Here is a 22,103-nt window from a genome sequence, read left to right on the forward strand (position 1 = left end):
CGGGCAAAAAGATCATTACCTCACAGTAATCTGCTAATCTGCTCTCTGCAATTATTCTATTGCACTGAACGTGTCACTGGCTAAAGCCCCAGGTTGCAAATCAATCAGTTTCTGCTGTGAGTTGCAAACCATTAGAGGGCTCAAAGTGTTGTCCTGGCTGCTCTGGGGACCTGTCAAATCCATGTCACCCCTGGGAGCCTGTCAGAGCTCCAGTGTAGGAGGGGATGTCCCCCTGGGCTATTCACCCTGATGCCTGCACTGCTGCTGTCAGAGGATGCTGGTGCTGGGGCAGCTCCCAGCCTGAATCTGTAGGAGGTGCTCACTGAGTTACTGTGGAAACACAGATGGCCAATGATGCTTTAGGGTTTTGTGCAGAAAGACCATCTTGAATTTCTAAGTGTAGCTAAAATGGGTTAAAAAAAGGGTCAGGTCATGGAGCAGCCCCCAGCTGGGGGTTCTGAACTGCCTGACCAAACCAGCCAGCACAGTCCAGACATCCTTACCTGCTGCTGAGCTGCAACAACAGCCTAGACTCACCTGCCAGGAAGGAGCTGGGGGAGATTTTCAGGTAACAAACAGGCTTGAGGAGATCATAAACCATTTGCATTTATTTTGGGCGGAAAAGAAACACTGTTTGTCTTATGAATTATTCACTAGGTGTAGTTAATTGGTTTGTTTTGGAGTTTTTCCATCCTGGCCTTCAATTTCTGTTTAAAACAGCCCAGGGATACAAACCCAGGTCTGGAACCTCTGCTTTTTGCCACTGTGGCAAGAGGGGGGCAGATGCTGATAGAACCCCTCAGAGAGGAGCCACACAACCTCGGGACAGAAAAACAGAACCCTCCAGGTTTCTGCTGCTCATTCCAAGGATTTTTGTTCCCTGCAAGATCTGTGAGAGCTGCAGGGAGGACAGGAGCAGGTTTTGTCTCATCAGTCATGGAAGGACTGAGCAGCTCTGCTTGGGAATGCTGAGAAAGTTCTCAGCCTGCAGCTGGGGGCAGGAGTGCACATCCCCAGCTGCACTGCAGTGGTGCAGGTGGTCATTTGGCAGGTTCCAGTGGTCATTCTCACCTGACAAAGCCTCCTTTCTGCTGGGGCTGTTGCTTCTCTGTTCTTCCTCCTCGGAATCAGTGTCTGGGCCCTGATTCTGGAGCTCAGTGCTGGGGGCAGGGAGGTGGCACAAGGTGTCTCCTGTGATCTTTATGCATTTTATATAATCTTTATTAAGTGCACCTTGCCAGGTTAGAGGGCTCTGCATCTCCCAGGGGCTTCCCCCTCCTGCTGGGACCAGCATTTGAGAGTGGCCAGTGCTTCTGAGCCAGCTCAGAATGGAGCTGCAGGCATGCAGCTCCCTGGGGCAGCAGTGCAAATTCCTCCTGTACCTGCCAGGAAGGACAATGCCAGCAGCTCCTGCCTGGCACCTGGGCAAGCCTGGAGGGGGCACGGGAGGTGGCTGCTCCCCCAGGCTCCAGGAGCTGTGGGGAGAGCTGCTCAGCTCCAGGCTCCCCTGGCTGTGCAGCTCCACAGCCCCCACAGGAGCAGAGGGTTTGTTCTTTCTGAAATGGCTTTTCCAATGGAGCATTTCTCCTTTCTGATTTACACAGCTGCACACTGCTGGGCTTTTTGTTATTAACAGGCTTGACATTGGGAAAAAGGCTGCTGAAGCACTCTGAATGTGAATGACAGAAGGTGCTTGGGGGACAGCTGGATCACCTGAGCCTGGGCAAGCTCTGCAGAGGAGCAGAGGAGCTGGCCCAGGCTGTGCCCTGTTCCCTGTGCTGGGCTCTGGGGCAGGAGCCCGTGGCACTGGCTGCTGGCCAGGCACAATTCAATCAAAGGCATTGGGGTAATTGACTTTGGTCTCCCAGCAGGGCCTGCAGCCAGCCTGGTGCTTAAGCTGAGATCAAGACTTGAGAGAGGAAACCAAAGGAAAAATTAATTCAGAAAGGTCCCTGGCTGCTGCTGCTGCTGTGCCTGGAATGTGGGTACTGGTGTTGGTGTCCTAGGGTGTGCTTCCAGCCTGCCATGGAAAACACAGCACCATGCACAGCTGGGGTTCAGCCCTCTCCTCTCCTCCTGGAAGGAGCCAAGGAGCCCCTTCCTCTCACAGGTGATGGATGATGAGCCCTCTGAGCCAGCCCCAAGCCTGGCTGTGCTCCCTGGGCTGATCACAGCAGGGATGGGCTGTGCTGCTGAGGCCAGTACCTGATTGTGTTTGCCAAACCCCAGTGTGAAAACAGTGGGGAGCCACATCAAAGTCACCAGGGCAGTCCAGGCTGACCTTCCTCCTGCTCCTGCAGGACTGAAGCCCCTGGGATTTCTCCTACAAGAAGAGCGAGCTTTGGAGTGACAATGGGCCTGCAGCTCTGATTCCTTACACTGAATTAATCTTTATTTGCATGAAACCATTCTGAAAGGCCATCACCATCTCATGGGAGAGAGGGAGGGATTGAGATTTCCTTTGGCTCAGTACCTGGGTGGGAGGGGCAGACACAGATCCCTGCTTGCAGTGGGATGAAAAGCAGAGGAATGGAATATAAAGCAAGGGAACGGGATGAAAAGCAGAGGAATGGGTTTTTTGCACTGGGATGCAAAACTCAGCACTTCCCAGCTCCAGCACCACCCAGAGCTCTGCCTGCAGGCACCCAGGAGAGGAGCCAGCCAGAAACAGGAGCTGCAGACAACATGTGGAGAGCATGGGTTTCCAAGCCTGTAAAGCCAAATTTGATTTTGTTCATTAAAAAAAAAAAAAAAAGCCCCAAACCTAACCAAAAAATGCAACCCTCTAAGGAAGGAGAGCTGCAGGTCTAACCAAGGCAGTGCCCTTACTGATCAGCAAGTGGGAAATGGGGGTCCTAGTCACAAGCAGCCTGGTATTGATAGAGCTGAGTTAATAATGCTGCAGGGGAGAGAAGGAAAGGTCAAAGTAGAAGTGAAAAATTGACTGCTGCCTCATTAGGCCCAGGTGCCTGTATTATTAAATAAAAACTTGGCAGTGCACCTCAAGTAAACCAAGGAACATGAATTATGTAAATTCATCTCCCATCTTTCTGCTGCAGTGCATTAAAGGAAGCAGGGTAGGACCCAAAGTACATGATAAAGGGGGGAGATTAAAAGGAAATGCATATCATCTTAGGGGTTATAGTATGAATAGATTGGGTCATAAATTAATTTCAGTATGAGGACTGTTAAATTCATCTAGCATAACCCTGGCTAGAAAATTTCCTACAGACCTTTGTTTGAGCAAGAAAATACCCTCCAGAAGGACACTGAGATCTTATTTAAAAGCAGGGCATTATAGAAAAATCACTTTATCATTAATAAGCTAATGTAAAAGTAATTTCTTCTATCCAGTATAGACCAATTTTGTTTTACTTCACAGAGACACTGGTTGTCAAGCAGGAAACTTTGAGTGAAAAGGTGTCCTTCCCTCATGAGGCCTAGAAAATCTAGGAAACCATTATGCATGAAAGATCAAACCATCAGTAATTTCAGGCTGGTGTTACACATTTAGATCTAGGAAGAGCATCCTTGTGAAAATTTCCTCCCTTACATGTTGGCACATTACAGGTCAGAGATGAACCTTTACCTGGGAATCTGATGTTTGGCCAGTTTTTAGAGCAGTAGGATTATCCCAGTAAGTTTGCTTCTGTGTAAAACTTGGAGTTTTCATCCTAAAGGTGCTGCTGTGCTGACAAAACACAGACAGGCATTTCTACTTTGCCCCCCCAAGGAAGCAGAGCCCTGGGGGCTGCTGAGGAGCTGGAGCAGGAAGACTGTGCCTGTGAGAATGAGGAAGAGGATGGGCTGGGGGGCATGAGGCAGGCCAGAGGAGCCTAGTGGGAGGACAGCCAGGGGTTATCCAGGTTGATAAGTGTCTTGGTTTGGAAAGACAGGTGCCAGCTAAGGAAGGCAGGAGCCTTCCCTGAAATGGAGAAAATGAACCCCCCTCCCTCCAAATTGCTATAAATTTTAAATTAAGGGGCTCTCAGGCAAAAAAAAAAAAATGGGAGCAGGAAATATCAGTTCTTTAATAGGGAAGAAAATAAAAAGATAAACAATGCAGTAAACTAAACCAACACTGCCAGAGTCAGAACCCAGCCTGACACCCTGTGGGTCAGGGTGCTGGCAGCAGTGCCATTGGAATTGTGGCTCAGCCCTCCTGCAGTGTCAGGAGTGGCTCTGCTGGAGCAGGGATCCTGTAGAGAAGGATGGATTCTGCCTCTGAAGATCGAGGGGAAGGAGAGGCAGCTGCTGTTCCTCTGGGGAATCCAGTGCAGAAGCTGTGCTGGTGTTCCAGAATCTCCAGATTATATCCAGGTAGGAATGCTTGCCTCCTCCCCCTGGGCTCACATCTCCCAATGGGATGCTGTAGCTCTTATCAGCCATGCAGGGACATTCAATGGCTGTTATCAGCAGGTGTCCCCCAGAGGGAGGAGTGATTGTGGAAGAGATAAGGCAAACTGCCCACTGAACAGAAGCCAGCTGCCATACAGATGGTAATAGAATACACCTTGCCTTGCAGTCTGGAACAATAAGCTGTTCCCCATCAGTGATCAACATCATCTCCTGATCAGCAGCTGGGACAGAGGGCTCTGCACCTTGTGGCCATGGTGCTGCTGAGCAGGGCTCAGGGGAACAGCACTGCTCTTGCCCCTGCTGCATCCCTCCCTGCCTTCCAGCTGCTCTCACAAGTCTCTGCCCTACTGCACCCCTGGGTTTAGGAAACTTAGGAAGATTCATGCTCCTCCAGGTTGCTGCCTTTTTGTTGGGTTTGGTTGAGATTGAGCAGCAAGTTGAGAAAACTGCAGGGAGATACACAGGGATAATAAACACAATAAACCCCAGCCCTGCAGTCCTGACCTCAGGCAGGAGCCCTCACTGCCTCTTGCAGGATGTTTCTAAGGGAAAGGAGGTGAATCCCATTTGCCATAAGCCAAGGAAATCCAAAGCACAGACTGCAGTTCTTCATGGTTGTTCTCATTTAGAGCAGCTCCCCACAAAGCTGCCCTGAATTTGCCATCTAAAGCCCTCAGCACCCTGAGCTGGAAGTGCTTGGTGCACCTGCTCACAAAGTCAATACTTGCTCAGCTCACCTGTGCCTGGCTGTCTCCAAATGATCTCGTTTGCTTTGCCCACATGGAACAGGGTGGCCAAGGGTGCCAATGCCTAAAAATAACACCTCCATTATTAACAGCTGCCAGCCCTGGCACCTCCTCTTTGTGGAATCATGTCCCAGGGGAACAGGGCTGCTGCAATCATGTTGTCTCTTTGCCTCTTGACCCCATAAATCACTTCCAGATCTGCTGGCCACTCTCAGGGGGATGTGGCAGCAGGGTGGACATGCCAAAGGCAGCTGAGCTGTTGCAATCTCAGCAAAACTACTTAATAGTGTGGAAGAAAGAGAATCAGTCATAACCCCATGTGGCAAGGGCTGAGATCCTATGCCAGAACTCTGTCAGTGAGCAGCAGAGGAGCCAGCAGGGCCAGGGGAGATGCACAGCCTGACTGCAGTAGCTTTGCTCACCATCAGTTGTTGCTTTGATTTTTTAAGATTTTCTAAGCCTTCTGATGTTAACATTCTTGTAGCAAACTTTCTCACACACTTTCTGTAAATAACTCATTGTTTTGCATTCCTTTATAGAGAAAGAGAAAGTTGATGGACTGTTGGTTTGTCCAGTGTCATTGGAGAGGTGGCACTGTCACCCTCCATTCCACTGTCACTCTTAGAAAACTATAAATGTTGGAGAAAATAAACTGCCCTTTTTTCTTCACCTTGAGAACAGCGGTGTGTGCTTGTGTTCTTTCATGTCCTATAAGCAACAATCAGTGCCTTTGTAAAAGCTCCTAACCCATGAGCAGGACACAGACCCAGGTGTTGCTCTAGGACATGAAATAAAACAACGTGGACACTGGACTTTCCAAGGTAAAAAAGAGGGAAAGTTTAATTTCTGACTCCAGCATTTACAGATTTCCAAAAGTGACAGTGAATTGGAGGGTGACAGTGCCACCTCTCCAATGACACTGGACAAACCAACAATCCATCAAATTTCTCCTCCTCCATAAAGGAATGCAAAACAATAAGTTATTTACAGAAAGTGTGTGAGGAAGTTTGTTATGAAAATGTAAACATCAGAAGGCTTAGAAGAACTTAAAAAAACAGGACAACACCCAGGCACTGTGGGCTCCCAGGCCGTGGGGAGATGACACATCCACAGCACAGCTGAATGGCTCCAAGCTGCACCTGAAGTGATTTAATCCCCAATAACAATATTTAAATGCTTGACAATTGAAGAAACCTCACACAGCTTCCCTGCCAGTATATCAGAGTAATCTTTTCCAAACTGTAACATTAATCAGGTTTAAGATTCCTCCTTTTCAAGGCAGAGTGCCACAGTTAAGCCTTGCATGCCATGCATTTATTGCTGGAAGCCATTCTGGAGGCTGGACTTGCTTGGAGAACTGGTAGGGAGCTCACAGCACCCTGGTGTTTCATTTGTAGTCCAGAAACATCAGTCAGGGTTGTTGTATCCCAGTCCTGTCACCCTTCATGAGGACTGATCCAGGGGCTGTGTCCTGCCAGCAAGAACCTGCAGTCCCATCTCTGGATGGGTGGGAGCATCCTGAGGCAGAGGCAGCTGAGCCAAGATGGAAATATGGAAAGATGGAAATGGGTCCTGGAGATGCTGGTCACCAGCTGGGATATATGGAAAGATGGAAATGGGTCCTGGAGATGCTGGTCACCAGCTGGGGCACTGGGGCTGCCCTGGGGCTGCAGGGTGAGCACTGACATGGGGGCAGTGAAGGTTCACAGCCCTGTGCCACTGTGCCCTGGTGGGATTCACAGATGGTGGAAACTATCCCCTGATTCTCCTTTTGGAGGGGGACTCTCAGCCCACCTTGGCCTCTTGGTTTAATCTCCCAGCAGTGGGTGTTCATCAGCCACTGCCTCCCTCCCACTGGGATTTGCTCCCTGCCTTGCTGCTGGCACTCCAAACCCTGCAGAGCAGAGCAGGAGAAATGCACAAATATGTCCTCATTCAACAGATGGCTTGAAAAATCCAGGAGGGCTTAGCCCTATGTAGAAGCCACTTGTTTTAAGGATGCTTCATACACAGAACACATGGTTTCCTTTCATCACTTATGTCAAGACTGGAGCTGGGCTAAGAGGTGTCACCCCCCACCACTGCATGCCTGCCTCCTCTGAGCTATGTTGAGAACCTCTTCACTCCTCTCTCTCTCTGGTTTGGTACTTCCCCTTTGATCTGTGTCATCTCAGGTTTATTTTCCAAGATTCAGAAAGAGCCTTGTCAAGCAGGCAGGGGCAGAGCCTCTCAGCAGAGCACGTTCGCTTGTCAGGCTGCTTCTCCTCCACATCAAGTTATTTCTTTCCCTTTATCTTCCTGCACAGCAGCCAAAGAGGGAACTTCTTTACCCTGGCCCTGGGAGAAATCTGCCAGGGGCTGGCATGGCTTGGGGATCTCATGTTGATGGCTTCACACCCAAATTTGTTGCACTTTATGGTCCAGAGCATGACACTGACCTAAGGTGGGCCTTGCTGTGCCAGAATTGGCTTGGTGGCTTACAGAAGAAAATAATAAGCAGAGCACAAAACTGGCCAGTGGGTACCAGGAACCTCTTGTGGTTATAAAACAAGAAAACCAAAATAGCTTAAATGCTTTTCACACTGTGTAGGCTCAAGCATTTTGTAAAACAGCCTTGGTGTTCCCTGAATGTGGTAAATGAGTTGTTCTGAGTCCTGGACGGCTCTCAGTGTGCAAGAGGCTGAGTGTGGCAGGACAGGCAGCCTGAGAGAGCAGCAGTTCAGCATCCCCAGCTGGCTCAGATATCCCCAGTACCTGGAGGTGCTTTGTGCAAGGGGTGGGTGAGGGCAGGAGCTGCATTTGCCATAACTGTTGAAGGCACTTGTCAATTTTTCCCATCTCATGGGTCTGTCCTGAGCAGTGCTGGGGGCTCAGATGGAGCAAGGACCTCCCAGGTGAGCTGTGCTGACAGGGGCTGCTCTGCCCAGGCTGCTCCCAGCAGTGCCCAGGACCTCACTTGGGTGGGTAACAGTGAATCCCCTCCCAAAAGCATCCCTGGCAAGCTGATCTTCTCCTTGGGACAATCTGGGAACTGGGAGTCACACTGTCTGCTGCTAATTGTGCTGTGGGGTTATATGTGTCACACAGATCATGTCTGAGTTTTATTTCTCTTTCAAGCAAAGATCTTTTTTAGCATGCAAATAAATGCTCTCCTAAAAGGGAAGGCACCATCTGCTCCTAAGCACAAATTTAATTTTCCAAAGGGTTAGGTTTAAATAAGATCCACAGTCTCAGAGTAGTAGCTGGGGGAACCTGTAATGGGGTTTGGCCCTTTTGGCATCTTGCTGGAAGCAGATATTTTAATTTATGGCAGGGAAACACAGTGCCTGCAATGAAAGAGGGGTTCTGACAGCTCTGGAGACTCCCAAGGCCCTGATGGTTGAACAGGTGCTTGCAGGTGGGCTCAGAGCACTGATATGCACACAAAGGATCAGAAGGACATTGGTGTGGGTCCCTGAGCAAGCAGGAGTCACAGCTGCAGCCAGGCACTCTCCTGTGCTCAGCTGGGTGAGCTGGAGCCAGGCTGTGCAGCTGGCTGGTTTCACCTGGCAGTGCTGGCAGCACCAGCAGCTCACCAGTTCCACCAGTGCAGGGCCCAGCAGAGCCCTGAGCAGCTCTGTGCCCATCAGCTGAGCCAGGGGCCCTCACTCTCTGTGCCCCTCCTGCCTTGCAGCCCCTGGTGTTGCTGATGGAGTGGCCTGAAGCCACCAACTTCGCCTGCCTCATCGCGGGCTACTGCCGGCTCCTGGTGGACTCCAAGAAGATGATCCTGTCCAGGGCCCCCAGCCAGCCACCCCCACCTCAGATTATCAAGGCAGGTACGTTTCAGCCTCTGCTTTCTGTGCCAGCCCCTTGCCCAGCCTCCTGCCCTCCCTGTGCTCAGCACTCTGCAGCATCAGGAAGGGAAAGGCTTTCTCTGACAGCTCCACCTGGAGAAGCAGCAGACTCCTTATTTAACCAGAAAATAAGGAGCAGGGAGACAGGTGCTCATTTTGGGTCAGCCAAAATGCCTTGTGGTGTCAGCTCAGGCCCTAAACACTCCCCATGAGCTGTGCTGGCAGCTCCTGGAGCAGCTCCAGGAGGTGCTGTTAGAGGAGACCTGTAAGGCTGCCAGCCACATGCTGGGGCTCACAGAGCAGCCTGTGCATTCCCTGGCTGGCATCCTGCTCCCACCCGAGTGTGTGAGCTCAGGGGCTGCATTCCTGCTGCCTCTGACACTGCTGCCCCCAGCCTGGGGCTCTGAGCCTCAGGGGCAGCCCTGTGAGCGTGGCTGCTCTGCTGATTTCCCAAATCAGGAATGCAGCTTGGCTGTCCCAGCTTTTCAGGGAGGAGGAGGCTGTTCTGGACACAGCAGGAGCTTCTGTCCCAGCAGGCACCAATGCTGTCCCCTGAGGATGGATTGCAGGTGTGAGTCACCCTCCAAAAAGAGCAATGATTCTCAAGAGTGATTTCAAACAAGAGCCAACCATGAACCACATGCTGCTGTTCACATCCAATACATTTTGTATAGGAAATATAAAATATGGTTTAGTGACTGGAGATGGGCAAAATACCAACCCAAGGTCACTCCCAGACCTCCCAAGTGACACTGCAGCTCCAGAGGGCTGGGACAAGTGCTCAGTTTAGCTGCCAGTGTCAAACCTCCCTTCTCAAGATGGGCCTGGCTTGGGGAGGTGGGAGGAGTGCAGAGGGTCCTTGGGAAAGCACTTGGTGCCTTTGAGGAAGGCACCCAGGCATGGATTTGGCACCTGTGGGAGGACACACTCACAAGAGGGATCAGAAAAGCATCTGCAGCAACCTCAGTGAATCCACAACAGGCCTGGCAGGTGATTTTGGTGTAAGTACAAGCAGTTTCCTCTCCTTTCTTCCTCTGTGCCCCTGACTGACAGCTTCACTGGGCCCTGGTTGCCCTATGGATTTAATCACGTTTTGCTGTGAGCAGAGGATGTTTGCAACTGAGCTGGTTTAGCTGCCATCAGAGTGCTCCTTCCCTGGCTTCTGCCACCCTGACATGGGCCACAGGGACACAGGGACATGTGGCTGTGGGGAGTCAGAGAAGGGGAGAGCACCCCACACCCATGGGCTTGGCAGGAGGCTGGCAGCACCCACAGTTCCTGGCCTCTCTGGGGATGGCTCAGCACGTGCAGGTGGTGTTTTCCACATTCTAGCTACTGTGACAACAGCCAGAATTTTTTCCTGAGATTTCTCTTCAGGGTCTTCATCCAAACCTCTGCCAAAAAGAGTTGTAGGTCTTGCCCTGCTCTTGATAGTCTCAAATAACCAATGTAACCCTGCAGGGGTGGGAGTGAGTGTGAGAGGGACTCACAGCGTGGTAGGACAGCAGTGGGTCTGTGCCAGCCCTCTCTGGGTGGCCTGGCCCATGCTCCTGTGTGCACTGAAAACCTCTGTGACCCATGGAGTGGAGCAGGTCCCTTGCAGACCCAGGGCACTCAGCCCAGCCACCCTTCAGCAGGAGTGGGTTTAGGGTGTGTTGGGCAAACAGTCTGCTCACATTCTGCTCTCCTCAGGGCTGCAGGCTGAGCTGTCAGAGCTGGGTGGATCGCAGGGAGCAGGGATGCTGATCATTAGCACATCCTTGCAGGAGAGAGCCCCACTGGGATGAATTAAGTTAGTCCAGACTTCCCAGGCTGCAGGCATACTGTGCCAGAATCTTAAATGTAAAAATCAAGCCTTGGCCCATGCTTTTACCTAGAAGAGGAGCACATCCATCTTCCCTGAGGCCCATTAGAGCCTCCTGCTGAACAGCAGACATTTTTAGAAATGCACATGCTGTCTGAATGTTGTCAGTGAGATCCATCTCTGCATTTCCCTGTGGAGCCAATATGCCACAGCCTTGCCCTCCACTGTGCCCTGCTGGAGCTACCCAGGTGATTCAGCTCCCTGTCCCTTCTTCTCCCCACTCTCACCCTCAGCCATCACCAGCTCTGTGCCCTTAGCTGCTCTCTCAGCTCCTTGTCAGGCAGTTCTCTCCTTCCTGAGCATGCAGCAGCTGGATTTTGGATTTCTGGGGTTTGGCCCCATTCAGCAGCAGGCCTTGGCTTGGCATGGGCAGCCAGGAAGCCTCTGCCTCATCCTTTGCCACCCTCCTAGAGCCCACACAGCTCTGGCAGCCTTGTGCTCCCTCTCCCAGCTGTCATTTCTGAGCGCTGCCATGGCCAGGCATCAAAGAGATTTTATTTTTATTGGGATTTTAGCATTGCAGGTGATGAACAGTATAATACAAACATGTGTTTGGGGAGACAAATTGTCCAATTTGTCGAGCTAATGAATTTAATTAGGATTTATTTGATTTAATTTCCCCTTGGTCAGACAGAACCTGCATCCCCTGGCTCTCAGCACAGCTGCACAATCCAACCTGCAATGCAGACAGATTCCCCTCCTGAGGGATGGACCTCTGGCCAGAAATTCAAGTATTATTTCAGCACTTTCCCCGCACAAGGGAACAAGGGGAGGCTGTCACTGGGAGATGCTTAACAGCAAGAGCAGCAGCCTCTGTTATAGCCAGCCTGATCCAGTAGCTGTCAGCCTGATAGAAATAGCACATGGATCACAGGCAGTGAGGGACAAGGGGCTGTTCCTGTCACTGGAACACAGCCAAACTACAGTGGATGTCTCCCCAAAAGGCAATATTACTCCACTTTTAGTAGTCTCCTGATGAACAGTGCTTGGTGTGGCCAACATTACCCAAAAATGGCAACAATTGCTTCTTGCCATATTACATGTGAGCTGGCAGGCTGAGGCTGGAGCTCCTTGTTGGAGCAGCTGGGCTGCTCCTGCTGCCCTCTGGACACAGCTGGTGGGTCAGTGATGAGCACCCACATCCCTGTGCCCAGGGCCAGCTGTGCTGGCCAGCCCTCCTCTGGCTCTGCTCACCCTGCCCCCAGCAGAGGGATCGAGCTCAGGGACCTGTCCTGGGACCAGAACTGTTTCATGTGCTCATCAAGGACACAGTGGATTGAGAGCACCCTCAGCAAGTTTGCAGATGACACCAAGATGAGGTGGTTTGGTTGAAGTCCTGAAGGATGGATGACATCCACAGGGACCTGGACAAGCTCCAGTGGGAATCTCATGAGGTTCAACAAGGCCAAGTACGAAGTGCTGTACCTGGGGCAGGGCACCCCCAGTATTGATCCAGGATGGGGGATGAACAGATGGAGAGCAGCCCTGCAGAGGAGGACTGGGGGATGCTGAGGGATGAGAGGCTGGACAGGACCCAGCCATGTGCACTCACAGCCCAGAAAGCCAAGAGTGTCCTGGGCTGCCCAAAAAGCAGCATGACCAGCAGGTCAAGGGAGGGGATTCTGCCCCTCTGCTCCACTCTGGTCAGACCCCACCTGCAGTGCTGCCTCCAGCTCTGGGGTCCCCAGCACAGGAAGGACATGGAGGTCTTGGAGCGAGTCCAGAGGAGGCCATGAAGATGATCAGAGTGCTGGAGCACCTCTCCTAGGTGAAAGAGTTGGAGGTTTTAGTCTTGAGAAGAGAAGGCTTCAGGGAGGCTTTTTAATAGGGCTTGTAGCTATAGGACAAGGGGCAGTGGTTTTAAATTGAAAGAGAGTAGATTCAGATTAGATACAAGGAGGAAGGGTTTTCTGATGAGGGTGGTGAGGTGTAGGCACAGGAACATTCAAGGTTTCCTTCAATGTTGGACATGGCTCTGAGCAACCCAATCTAGTTGGTGTCCCTGCTCACTGCAGGGGGATTGCACCAGATGGCCTTGAAATGTCCCTTCCAACTCCTTCTGTGGTGCAGGACATTTCTCCTACCCTCATTCCTGGCAGCCAGGCCCAGCAGGTTTTCCAAAGGCCATCCAGGTGGCCTGGCTGTGCTGCAGGGAGCGTGGGTGTCCCCCTGGAGGGCAGAGAGCACAGGGATGTTTCTCCAGGGTGGGCAGGAGCTTCCCCAGCTGTTTTCCCCTCACTGGGTGCTGCTGCTAACGTGCCTGTTGTGGTTTTGGTTTAGATTACATCAACGCACACAACTTCCAGCGGCCTGCCACGGCAGGGCACCTGGGAAAGAAGGAGAATGGGCTGGTGGGTGGCTCTGCCACTGTCCCCGGAGCAGCCGGGGCTGCTGCCAGCAGGGACTCGGAGCTCATCCGCTTCTGCTACCTGCACATGCGAGAGCAGAGGAAGGAGAGGGAGAGCGCCACGGATATCAATGAAAACCTGATCTTTTTTGAGGAAACTCGTCCCAGGACCAAATCTGACCCCACTTCCAAAAGCTCTGGCCAAGGCTACAACGGGGCAGCCAAGGAGTTCGACCCGGCTGGCCTTGAGCAGGAGAGGCAGGGCAGCAGGGCCAGGGCACACACCATAGACACGCACCTGCGCAGCGACAGCGCCCACCTGTACTGCGAGTCCTGCCAAGCCAAGATCAGGAGCCGGCTGGCCTCGGGCACGGCGGGCAAGCCCGGCAGCACCCGCGACACCACCGTGGACTTGATGTCGCTTCCCCCTCCCGGGAATGACGAGGAAGAAGACGAGACAACATCCCTGCTCCCCGCCATCGCCGCTCCCCCTCCTGGCTTCCGAGACAACAGCTCCGACGAGGACGACCCCAAGCGCCGGGCAGCTGCCCAGAGCCAGGAGCAGGGCCGGCACCTCTGTGGCATCCTCTACGACGAGATCCCGGTCACCCTGATCGACAGCGTGCAGCCACGGACCGTCCGAGACCACGCCCAGGAGCTGGACGATGCCCTGGTGTCCACCCTGCAGGCGCTGGAAGCCCTGGCTGCTTCAGAGGATTGTCCACATCCCCCACCACAGCAGACAGCAGGTATTTTAGTGGCTGTGACTCCCCTTTTGCCCTATAGCCTTTCTTTCCTACTGTACATTCTTCCCTGTAGTCTCCCCCTATCCTATAAGTGACTTTGAAGCAGCTTCTAGTAAAAACTAGATTGTGGCAGCAGGCTGTAGCAGGAGCAGCCAAGCTGCTGCTCAGAAGATTTCTGAGAAGCTGAGGTGGGACTCCTCTCCCTGGCAGAGGCTGAAGGAGTCTCTTGGTTTGTCCCAAATCTGCCATATGCCACGATGCTGGGGCGGGTCCCTAACCAGCCAGCACTCTGAGTTCCTCCCCTCTGTGACCCCCTCAGCTGGGACCTTTGGCCATCGGTCTCTGCAGGTTCCCACCCAGGTTTTGCAGTGTGTGAGCCCTTCACAAGGCAAACCTGCTGCCAGATGGGTGACTCTGGGACCAGCCTGCTGGCAGCACAATCCTTTGTCCCTCTTCCCACCTTGGTTGCCCTACTCACTGTGGCAGAGCACCTGTTGCCCAATTTTCCTTCTTGTGCCAGACACATCCCTATAGCTCTGCTACCACCAACAATGGAAAGCTTCACAGGATCTTTTCCTGGGCCAGAAGCTCTTGCTGAATTGAGCTATCAAGCCAGCTCAATGCTGACCAAGTGATTTCCCTTACAAGCCTTAACTCTTAGTTGTGAGAAGTCACAGAAGTTTCTCCAATGTGCCCTGCATTCCTGGGAGCCTCCTGCCACAAGGAGTTCCCCTCTCCTCCACACAGCACTGTGGTGTGAGGGTTGTTGTGGGGTTTTCTTTGTGTCCCTTCTCAGGTCTTATTGTCCTGGCTGCCATCACTCCTGAGTCATCCTTGGACTCTGGCCACGAGACAAACTCCTCAGAGCTGACCGATGTCTCGGAGATGGTCTCTGCCATGAAGCAGCACCAGAACGCAGCCTACTTCCTCACCCAACACATCAACAAAGAAAACCTCCTGGCCAGGAAGGACTTGCCTTTCCGAATCCAGAGCTGTGCTGCCCAGGCTGTTCTCACCTCTCCCTACCCCCTGAGCCGCCAGGACCCCTCACTGAAGCCAGCCTTCTCCACCCAAAGTCCCAGCCTTACCAACTGCAAGAGCAAGCAGGAGCAGCAGCCCAGGGAGCAGAGCTGCACCTCGGCTGCCCAGCCAGGGCTGAGCCCCCAGCTCAGTGAGCAGAGCAAGGGGGCTGCCGTGCCAAGCTCTGAGTGCAAAGCTGCAGGTCACACAAAAGCTGCCTCTGAGGTATCTCTGCATGCCACAGCAGCCCCGAGCAGGGAGCAGGCACAGGATCTACAAGAGAAGATGCCCAAAGAGGTGCAGCCAAGCTCCAAGCTGCTTCTGGACCAGAAGAGCAGTGTAACTTCAGCCATCGTTTCAGCTGCTCTGCAGCAGGTGGCAAATGCAAAAGCCTCAGCTCCCCAAGTGGTATCAGCCTTAAAAGAAGACCAGAACATGAATGGTACCAGCAGCAAGTCCTTGACACTTAAAGGAGGTCCACAAACTGCAGAGACATTGTGTAACTGTCAGCAGCAGCAGCAGCAGATCTCTCCACAGCAGCACTGTGAAGTTTCTCCAAGTCCTAAGGAAGCTCCTGGCAGTCAGGCTGAAGCTTTCCACCTCACCTCAGCAGGCGAGGAAATGATGCCCAGTAAGACTTTTGCCTCTAAAAGCTACCAGCAAAAAGTGAGTAGAGACGCTGCAGGAAAAGCTGTGAGTGGAGAGACAGGTCAGAAGGCAGGTGGGGAAGCCACAAGCCTCATCTTGCAGAAACACTCAGCTCCTTCAAACCAAGGACAGAAAATACAACAGGAAAGCTCAGCCAAAATCTTAAAAGCTGAGAGCAGCAATGTGCACTCTCCATCACCTGGTAGCACTTTCAGGAGCACCAGTGAGGAAGCCAAAGGGCCAATCCAGCTGGTGCCCAGATCTGAGAGCCTGCAGATTAGCACTGTGCCTTCCAAAAAAGTAGAGAAAGTCCTGGAGGTAACCCAGCAAGATGCTGATGTCCCAGCTAAACCCAAAGCCCCAAAAGCTCCTTTCAGGCTTAGGAACCTGTTCTCTGCAACATTTCCCACCCGGCTGAAAAAGGAGACGGACGAGCGGCAGGCCCAGCTGCAGAAGGTGAAGCAGTACGAGCTGGAGTTCCTTGAAGAGCTGCTCAAGCCAAAGAGCAAAGGTGACCTCCCACCACAGGAGTATCTGCACCCACCTGCCCCTGGGCGCTGCAGCTGCCAGCTGAGGAGCAGTCCTGTGCAGAAAGTCCCAGGGATGTCCAGGGAGCAAAGGCGCAGCTGTGACTGCAAGCGGATTTGCAGGGGAATGAGGCCACCACCCAACCAGCTGGTGGTGCCAGAACTGGAGAGGCGAGGCAGGGATAAAGCTGCAGATGAGCAGAAGCAGGTGGAAGCCATAAGGCTGACCAGCATGAGCAGCCCTTCCAAAGGCAAACGGATCCGATCCACAAGTTTGGAGTCCCGAGACAACCGGTCAGACCCAGAGAACGGCATGTCCTGTCTGACAACGTGCACCTCCCGGGGGGAGTGCATGGGTGCGCCCCACTACAGGAAGCTCTTGCGTCGCTACAGTGTCAGTGAAATAGATAAGACTGAAAGGACATCCCTGTCCTCTGATGTCTACCAGAACATCTACACAACCAAGCAGAAAGGCCCCCAGAAAGAGCCTGAGCCCAGCATCCTCTGTCCTGTTCTGAAGAGCAAAATCCAGGAAGCCTCTGGAGTGGCTGACCCCTCCTACGTCCAGATAGCACAGGACAAAAAGAGCCAGAAGGGTTCAGCAGTGTTCTCTGTCCAGGAGGAGATGTACCCGAGTCCTGCTGAGCTGCGGGATGAAGACATGGAGGATGAGAAGTGCTGCTCCATCCGGTACTGCTTCTACTACAGAAAATGCGATGTGGCAGATGACGGGAGCGAGAAGGATGAGCTGTCCTATTCCATCCCCATGCAGATACTCCCGGGAATGAAGCTGGACAATCAGATGGTCCCAGTCATGAGCAGGACTCTTCAGGTCCTGGACGCGACAGCCTGCAGCAGTCCCAATGAGAGCCAGACCCAGGAGATAGATTTAAGGACCTCCAGTTTTGAGGGGAGCTTGGCAAAGATCAACACCCTTCGAGGCCATGCCTACAGCTTCCCCAACGGGTTTCTGCAGGTGCAGCTGGACACCAACGAGCTCCTGACCATCCTGAGGCAGTGTGTGCTGAGCCCCGAGGTGCGGGACTGCAAACCGTACATCTCCCAGCTGGCTGAGTACAAGCAGGAGCTGGCCCTCAAGTTCAAGGAGTTCCGGGCGTCCTGCCGCCGCATGGCCGCCGTCGACAAGAGTCCCACCCACATGCTCTCGGCCATCACGAGCAGCTTCCAGGTGCTAAGCAGCCTCATCGAGACCTTTGTGAGGCTGGTGTACGTTGTGCGCTCCGAGTCCCAGCGCCAAGAGCTGCTGACCAAGGTGGAGGAGGTGGTGAGAAACTACACCTTCCTCCTGAAGGCTGCCGAGGAGTCCACGGCCAGGACGCTGAGCCACCAGCAGACTGTGGAGCAGCTCGCCCGCCAGTCAGCCACGGTGGCCACGGTCATGAGCACCCTGACACGCTCCCTGAAGACGCTGATCAATAAGTAAAGCCAGCTGTGAAGACCAAGGAGGCAGAGTGTGCCAGGCCGTGCTCTCACATCTCACAGGTCTGCTGAGGATGCGATGCCTGCAGGCCCACGCTGACCGGGGTCTGCGGTAGCCAAGACACTCTTTGATCTCTGCAGAATGCATGGTTGTGTTGGTGATGGGTTTGAAGGGTGAATCTGTGCCCTGTCACAAGCTGTGCAATCTGCTGGTCCAGGGGCTCAAGCATCTTCTCTGCTTGTTGTCCCACACTGGCTCGTTGGTGACAGTACTTGGGAGGTACAGGCACCCCATCTCCACACCAGTTTGGTTCCATGGGGTTCTGGGCCTCGCTCCTGCAGACCTCTGTCACAGTTTGTGGTGGGCCAGTGAGCTATCAGGAGCTGAGCTGAGATCTCCTGGCTCCACTTGGGCACTCTGGGGCCAAACCAATGTCTTGCCACGTAAACAACTCTTCTGCCTCCAGGATCTTCCTGGCCCACAAACACAACGTAATTAGCAGCAGAAGGGATCTCTGGGGTGCAAGCCCCTGCTGCTGTGCTAGGGCTTGGCAAGCAGTCCTAGCAGGTTATGGCAGGTTGCCATCACGCTGGCACAGAGCTGGGGCACCCTACTGGGCTCTGCTCTCACAGCCCCAGTGCTCTAGTCCTGAGCACAGGCACTGCCTGTGCCACAGGCAAGGGCTCAGTGCCTGCAAGGGGGGACAATCCAGAGAACTACAGGACTGTCAGTCCGACCTCAGTGCTGAGAAGGTCACGGAGCAGATGATCTTGAGTGCCATGCCATGGCACACACAGGACAAGGGGATCAGGCCCAGCCAGCACAGGGGAAAGGCAGGTGCTGCTTGAGCAGCCTGGCTTCCTTCTATGACAGGGTGACTCTCTGTGGGTGAGGGAAAGGCTGTGGATTTTAGTAAAAAATCTAACACTGTGTTCTTCACTGTGTTCTTCAGCATTCTCCTGGAGAAATATGGATGGATGGATGGATGGATGGATGGATGGATGGATGGATGGATGGATGGATGGATGGATGGATGGATGGATGGATGGATGGATGAATGGATGGATGGATGGAGGGGCCCCAGAGAGTGGTGGGGAATGGAGTTAAACCCAGCTGGGGCCATCACCAGCATTGTTCCCCAGGGCTCAGTGCTGGGGCCTGTCCTGTTTAGTACCTTTGGAGGACACCCCCAGTCAGTCTGCAGGTGACACCAGTTTGGGTGGCAGTGCTGTGCTGCAGGGCAGGAAGGCTCTGCAGAGGGATCTGGCCGGGCTGGCTCCATGGGCTGAGGCCCAGCCAGGTCCTGTCCTGGGTCACAACAACGCCCTGCAGCTCCAGGCTGGGGCAGAGGGGCTGGAAAGGGCCTGGTGGGAAAGGCCCTGGGGGAGCTGCTCAGCAGCAGCTCAACAGGAGCCAGGTGTGCCAGAGGCCAATGGCACCTGGCCTGTCCCAGCCACGGTGGGGCCAGCAGGACCAGGACAGTGACTGTCCCCTGCCTGGGCACTGCTGAGGCCACTCCTCAAATCCTGTGTCCAGCTCTGGGCCCCTCACAACAAGACAGACACTGAGGGGCTGGAGTGTGTCCAGAGAAGGGAAGAGAGCTGGGGAAGGGTCTGGAACACAATTCTGATGGGGAGCAGCTGAGGGAGCTGGGAAAGGGGCTCAGCCTGGAGAAAAGAAGGCTCAGGGGGGACCTTCTGGCTCTGCACAGCTCCTGACAGGAGGGAGCAGCCAGGTGGGGATAGGTCTCTTCCCCCAGGTAGCAAGAGACAGGATGAGAGGAAAGGGCTTCATGTTGTGCCTGGGGAGGTTTAGATTGGATGTAAGAAAAATTTCTTCACTGATGGTGGTCAGGTTTTGGAACAGGCTGCCTAGGGAAGTGGTGGAGTCACTTTAGTTGTGCCATTTGGGGACATGGTTTAGTGATGCCCTTGGCAGTGCTGGGGGGAATGGTTGGACTCAATAATCTTAGAGGTCTTTTCCAACCAAAGCAATTCTGTGTTCCTCTTCTGGATGGCTGAATCCATGCTGGAGACCCTGCAAGGAGCCCAGACTGATTGATCTTTGACCACTGCAAGCCAGAAGGTGGGCTGGTAGCTGTGGGGAGACCACTTCCAAACCATTCTCCAGAGGTTAGGTTCATGCCCCCAAGGCTCAGCCCAAACCCTCTCCTATTTCTTTTCACTGTGACCATCAGAGAAGAGCCCTGGATCAGCTCTGACTGTGAGCCAGGCAGGGGCTGTCCTCCTTGCCAGGGTGTTGGGGTTCTTCTTCTGTCTTCACCAGGCTGACTGCCATAAGAAGCATTATTTAGTTCTCTGAGGTGGCTATTTACTTGGAGTTGGGGGTTTTTGATTGTTTTGGGGTTTTTGTTTTCACTCCTAGGTGAATGGTAAAATGATTCCTAGTTGTGTTCCTCCCCACCCCAAGGTTCCCCTCCTGCTCCTCCTCCCAGTCCAGTAATAGACATAATCAACGAGACAGCCTTAACTGGTGTTTCCCTGCAGCCACCCACCCTCCAAAAGAGAGCAAGGAGAGAAATGCAAGGTCACACATGGCATTGCCCTCCCCCTGCCACCCACTGCAGCTCATGTGTCCCGCCGGGATCCCGTGGCTGTCCCTGTCACAGCCCTCTGGCCAGGCAGGAGAGCACAGCCCTGGTCACAGCCCTGGCCTCAGGGGGTGAGGGCAGCTGTCCAAGCCAGGCAGCTCGGCCTAGCCCTTGGGGATGAGCAGTCGCTTCCCATCTCTATGATTTTTGATAAATATGCACATTGGAAATGTCTCGTTCTTCCATAGGAGCTATGGAAATGCACAAATGTGCTTTTAACACTGCATCCTCGGAGTGCAATAACCTCCCCTGGCCCGTGGCTGTCAGCAAGGCACAGAGCATCCTGCTGTGGGCACAGCCTCCTGACTTCAAGAACCATGTAGCAAATATCCAGTGGAAGAGCCAATTGGGACTTCAGTCCATGATGGGCAAGGCCTGTTACAGTGCTGAAGGCTGTCAGGGTGTTTTCCTTTTCCCTGGGAATTACCTAGTATGAAACTCTGAGTTTCTTCAAAGCTCCCCGTTATGCCTATATCATTCCTCCATAAATCTCTCAGTCTAATACAGAGGAAAATTTTTTTATTGTCTGTATATATTATATATAAATAAAAAAAATATATGTTATATCTATACACAAATTTATGTCTTGTTTTACAAACAAGAAAGATTAAATATAATAATCTTAATATCCAAACTAGCATTTGTGTCTTTTTTTAAGAACTTTGTGGAAATGTGGCTATTCTTAGATGTACAAGACACTGTTTGTAAGCAAAACCTCCTATTTTTGTTGCTATAGAAATGCAGGTATCACAGACAGGTTTGAAATGAACTGTTTGACTTGCCAAGATCACTTTTGTTTTGCTGAGAGCTGTTCTGGTTTAGTTCTCCCCCAGAAGGGGAAGGCAGCAGCAGTCACCCCTTCAGCTGGCACTGGGCACTGTGGCTGTGCTGGGACACCCTCCTGCCCTAAAGCTGGGGAGAAAGGGGTGATTTAACAAAGCCCTGCCTGATCCCTCTCAGGTGAGCCAAGGTGAGCACCCACAGACCAGCTCCAGTCTGTGTTTTCAGCCAAGCCTTGGGGTGACAGTGTGGCCCGGCCATCGGTGGCCTGATGGCTCTGCTGCCCTCTGGGACTGCTCTGGATGCCTGCAGGGAAAGCCCAGCAGAGCAGAATGCCAGACCTGGGGAGAATTCAGAGCCAGGCAAACAATTTCCTAGCTACAGACAGTATCCAATGTACACGTCTTTGCCTGGCACCATGAACTGATCTCTGTTTATCAGGGAGGAAGGTGTTGATGTGTGTTCACTCTATACACCCCAAAGCCTCCAGGAATTATAAAAGCCAAGTCTAATAAGGATCCAACCCAAAAAAAGCCCCTATAGGAACTGGGTCATTCTCTAGACGGGGGTTGAATGTGTGGTCTAAAGCAAAGGCGGCAGCACTTGAGACTCACACAGCACTTGAGCTCTCTGTGCCTCCAGGCTCGTTATTTTAATCTGCATCACACCCTTTCCCATGCTGAACTAACAGTGACACTGAATGGCACAAACCCCACCTATTTATAAAGCTGGATATGGATCAAAAGCATGGAAAAGCCAAGAGGTTTTCTAACAACCCCCAGAGCCTGACAGTGTTATTGACAGCAGGCAGTTAAATCAGCGATTTCAGCCTCGGTGCTTGGTACCATCTAGAGGGCAAGAAGCACACCATCAGAATGGTTATTTGTACAGGAATGTTATCCAGGAGCAGCCAGATGTCCCTCTGAGAGCAGAGGAGCTGGACTGGTACATTCCCTGCAGGATGACATTGCTGTATTCCTATCTTAGCTTTGGTCCCTGCTCTTGTTGGGGAATTTGTAAATACTCCCAAAGGAAATGATCCAGGTAAAACATTCTTGTTAATGGTTCTGAATCACAGCTATTTTTAAAAAATGCATCTCAGTAACACAGCACAGAGAAAAGTGGATTTTTTCCTCCAAATCTAGTTCCTATTTCACTGCCCATCTCCCTGCAGACTG

The 22,103-nt window shown here is 52.7% G+C and overlaps 1 protein-coding gene across 2 annotated transcripts in view; it reads left to right on the plus strand.

Annotated features, from left to right (window-relative positions):
• The window catches only part of FRMPD3 (FERM and PDZ domain containing 3), a 34,483-nt gene extending 13,704 nt beyond the window's left edge, over positions 1–20,779 (plus strand). For both annotated transcript variants that reach the window (XM_066559227.1, XM_066559228.1), the window contains 3 exons: positions 8,779–8,923; positions 13,086–13,901; positions 14,695–20,779. In XM_066559227.1, coding sequence (XP_066415324.1) covers positions 8,779–8,923; positions 13,086–13,901; positions 14,695–17,537 — 3,804 coding nt within the window. In that variant the 3' untranslated portion in view covers positions 17,538–20,779. The remainder of the gene's footprint in view (positions 1–8,778; positions 8,924–13,085; positions 13,902–14,694) is intronic.
• The last annotated feature ends 1,324 nt before the right edge of the window (positions 20,780–22,103 follow it).

The sequence above is a fragment of the Molothrus aeneus genome, chromosome 14, assembly GCF_037042795.1.
Source record: "Molothrus aeneus isolate 106 chromosome 14, BPBGC_Maene_1.0, whole genome shotgun sequence".
Lineage (NCBI taxonomy): Eukaryota > Metazoa > Chordata > Aves > Passeriformes > Icteridae > Molothrus > Molothrus aeneus.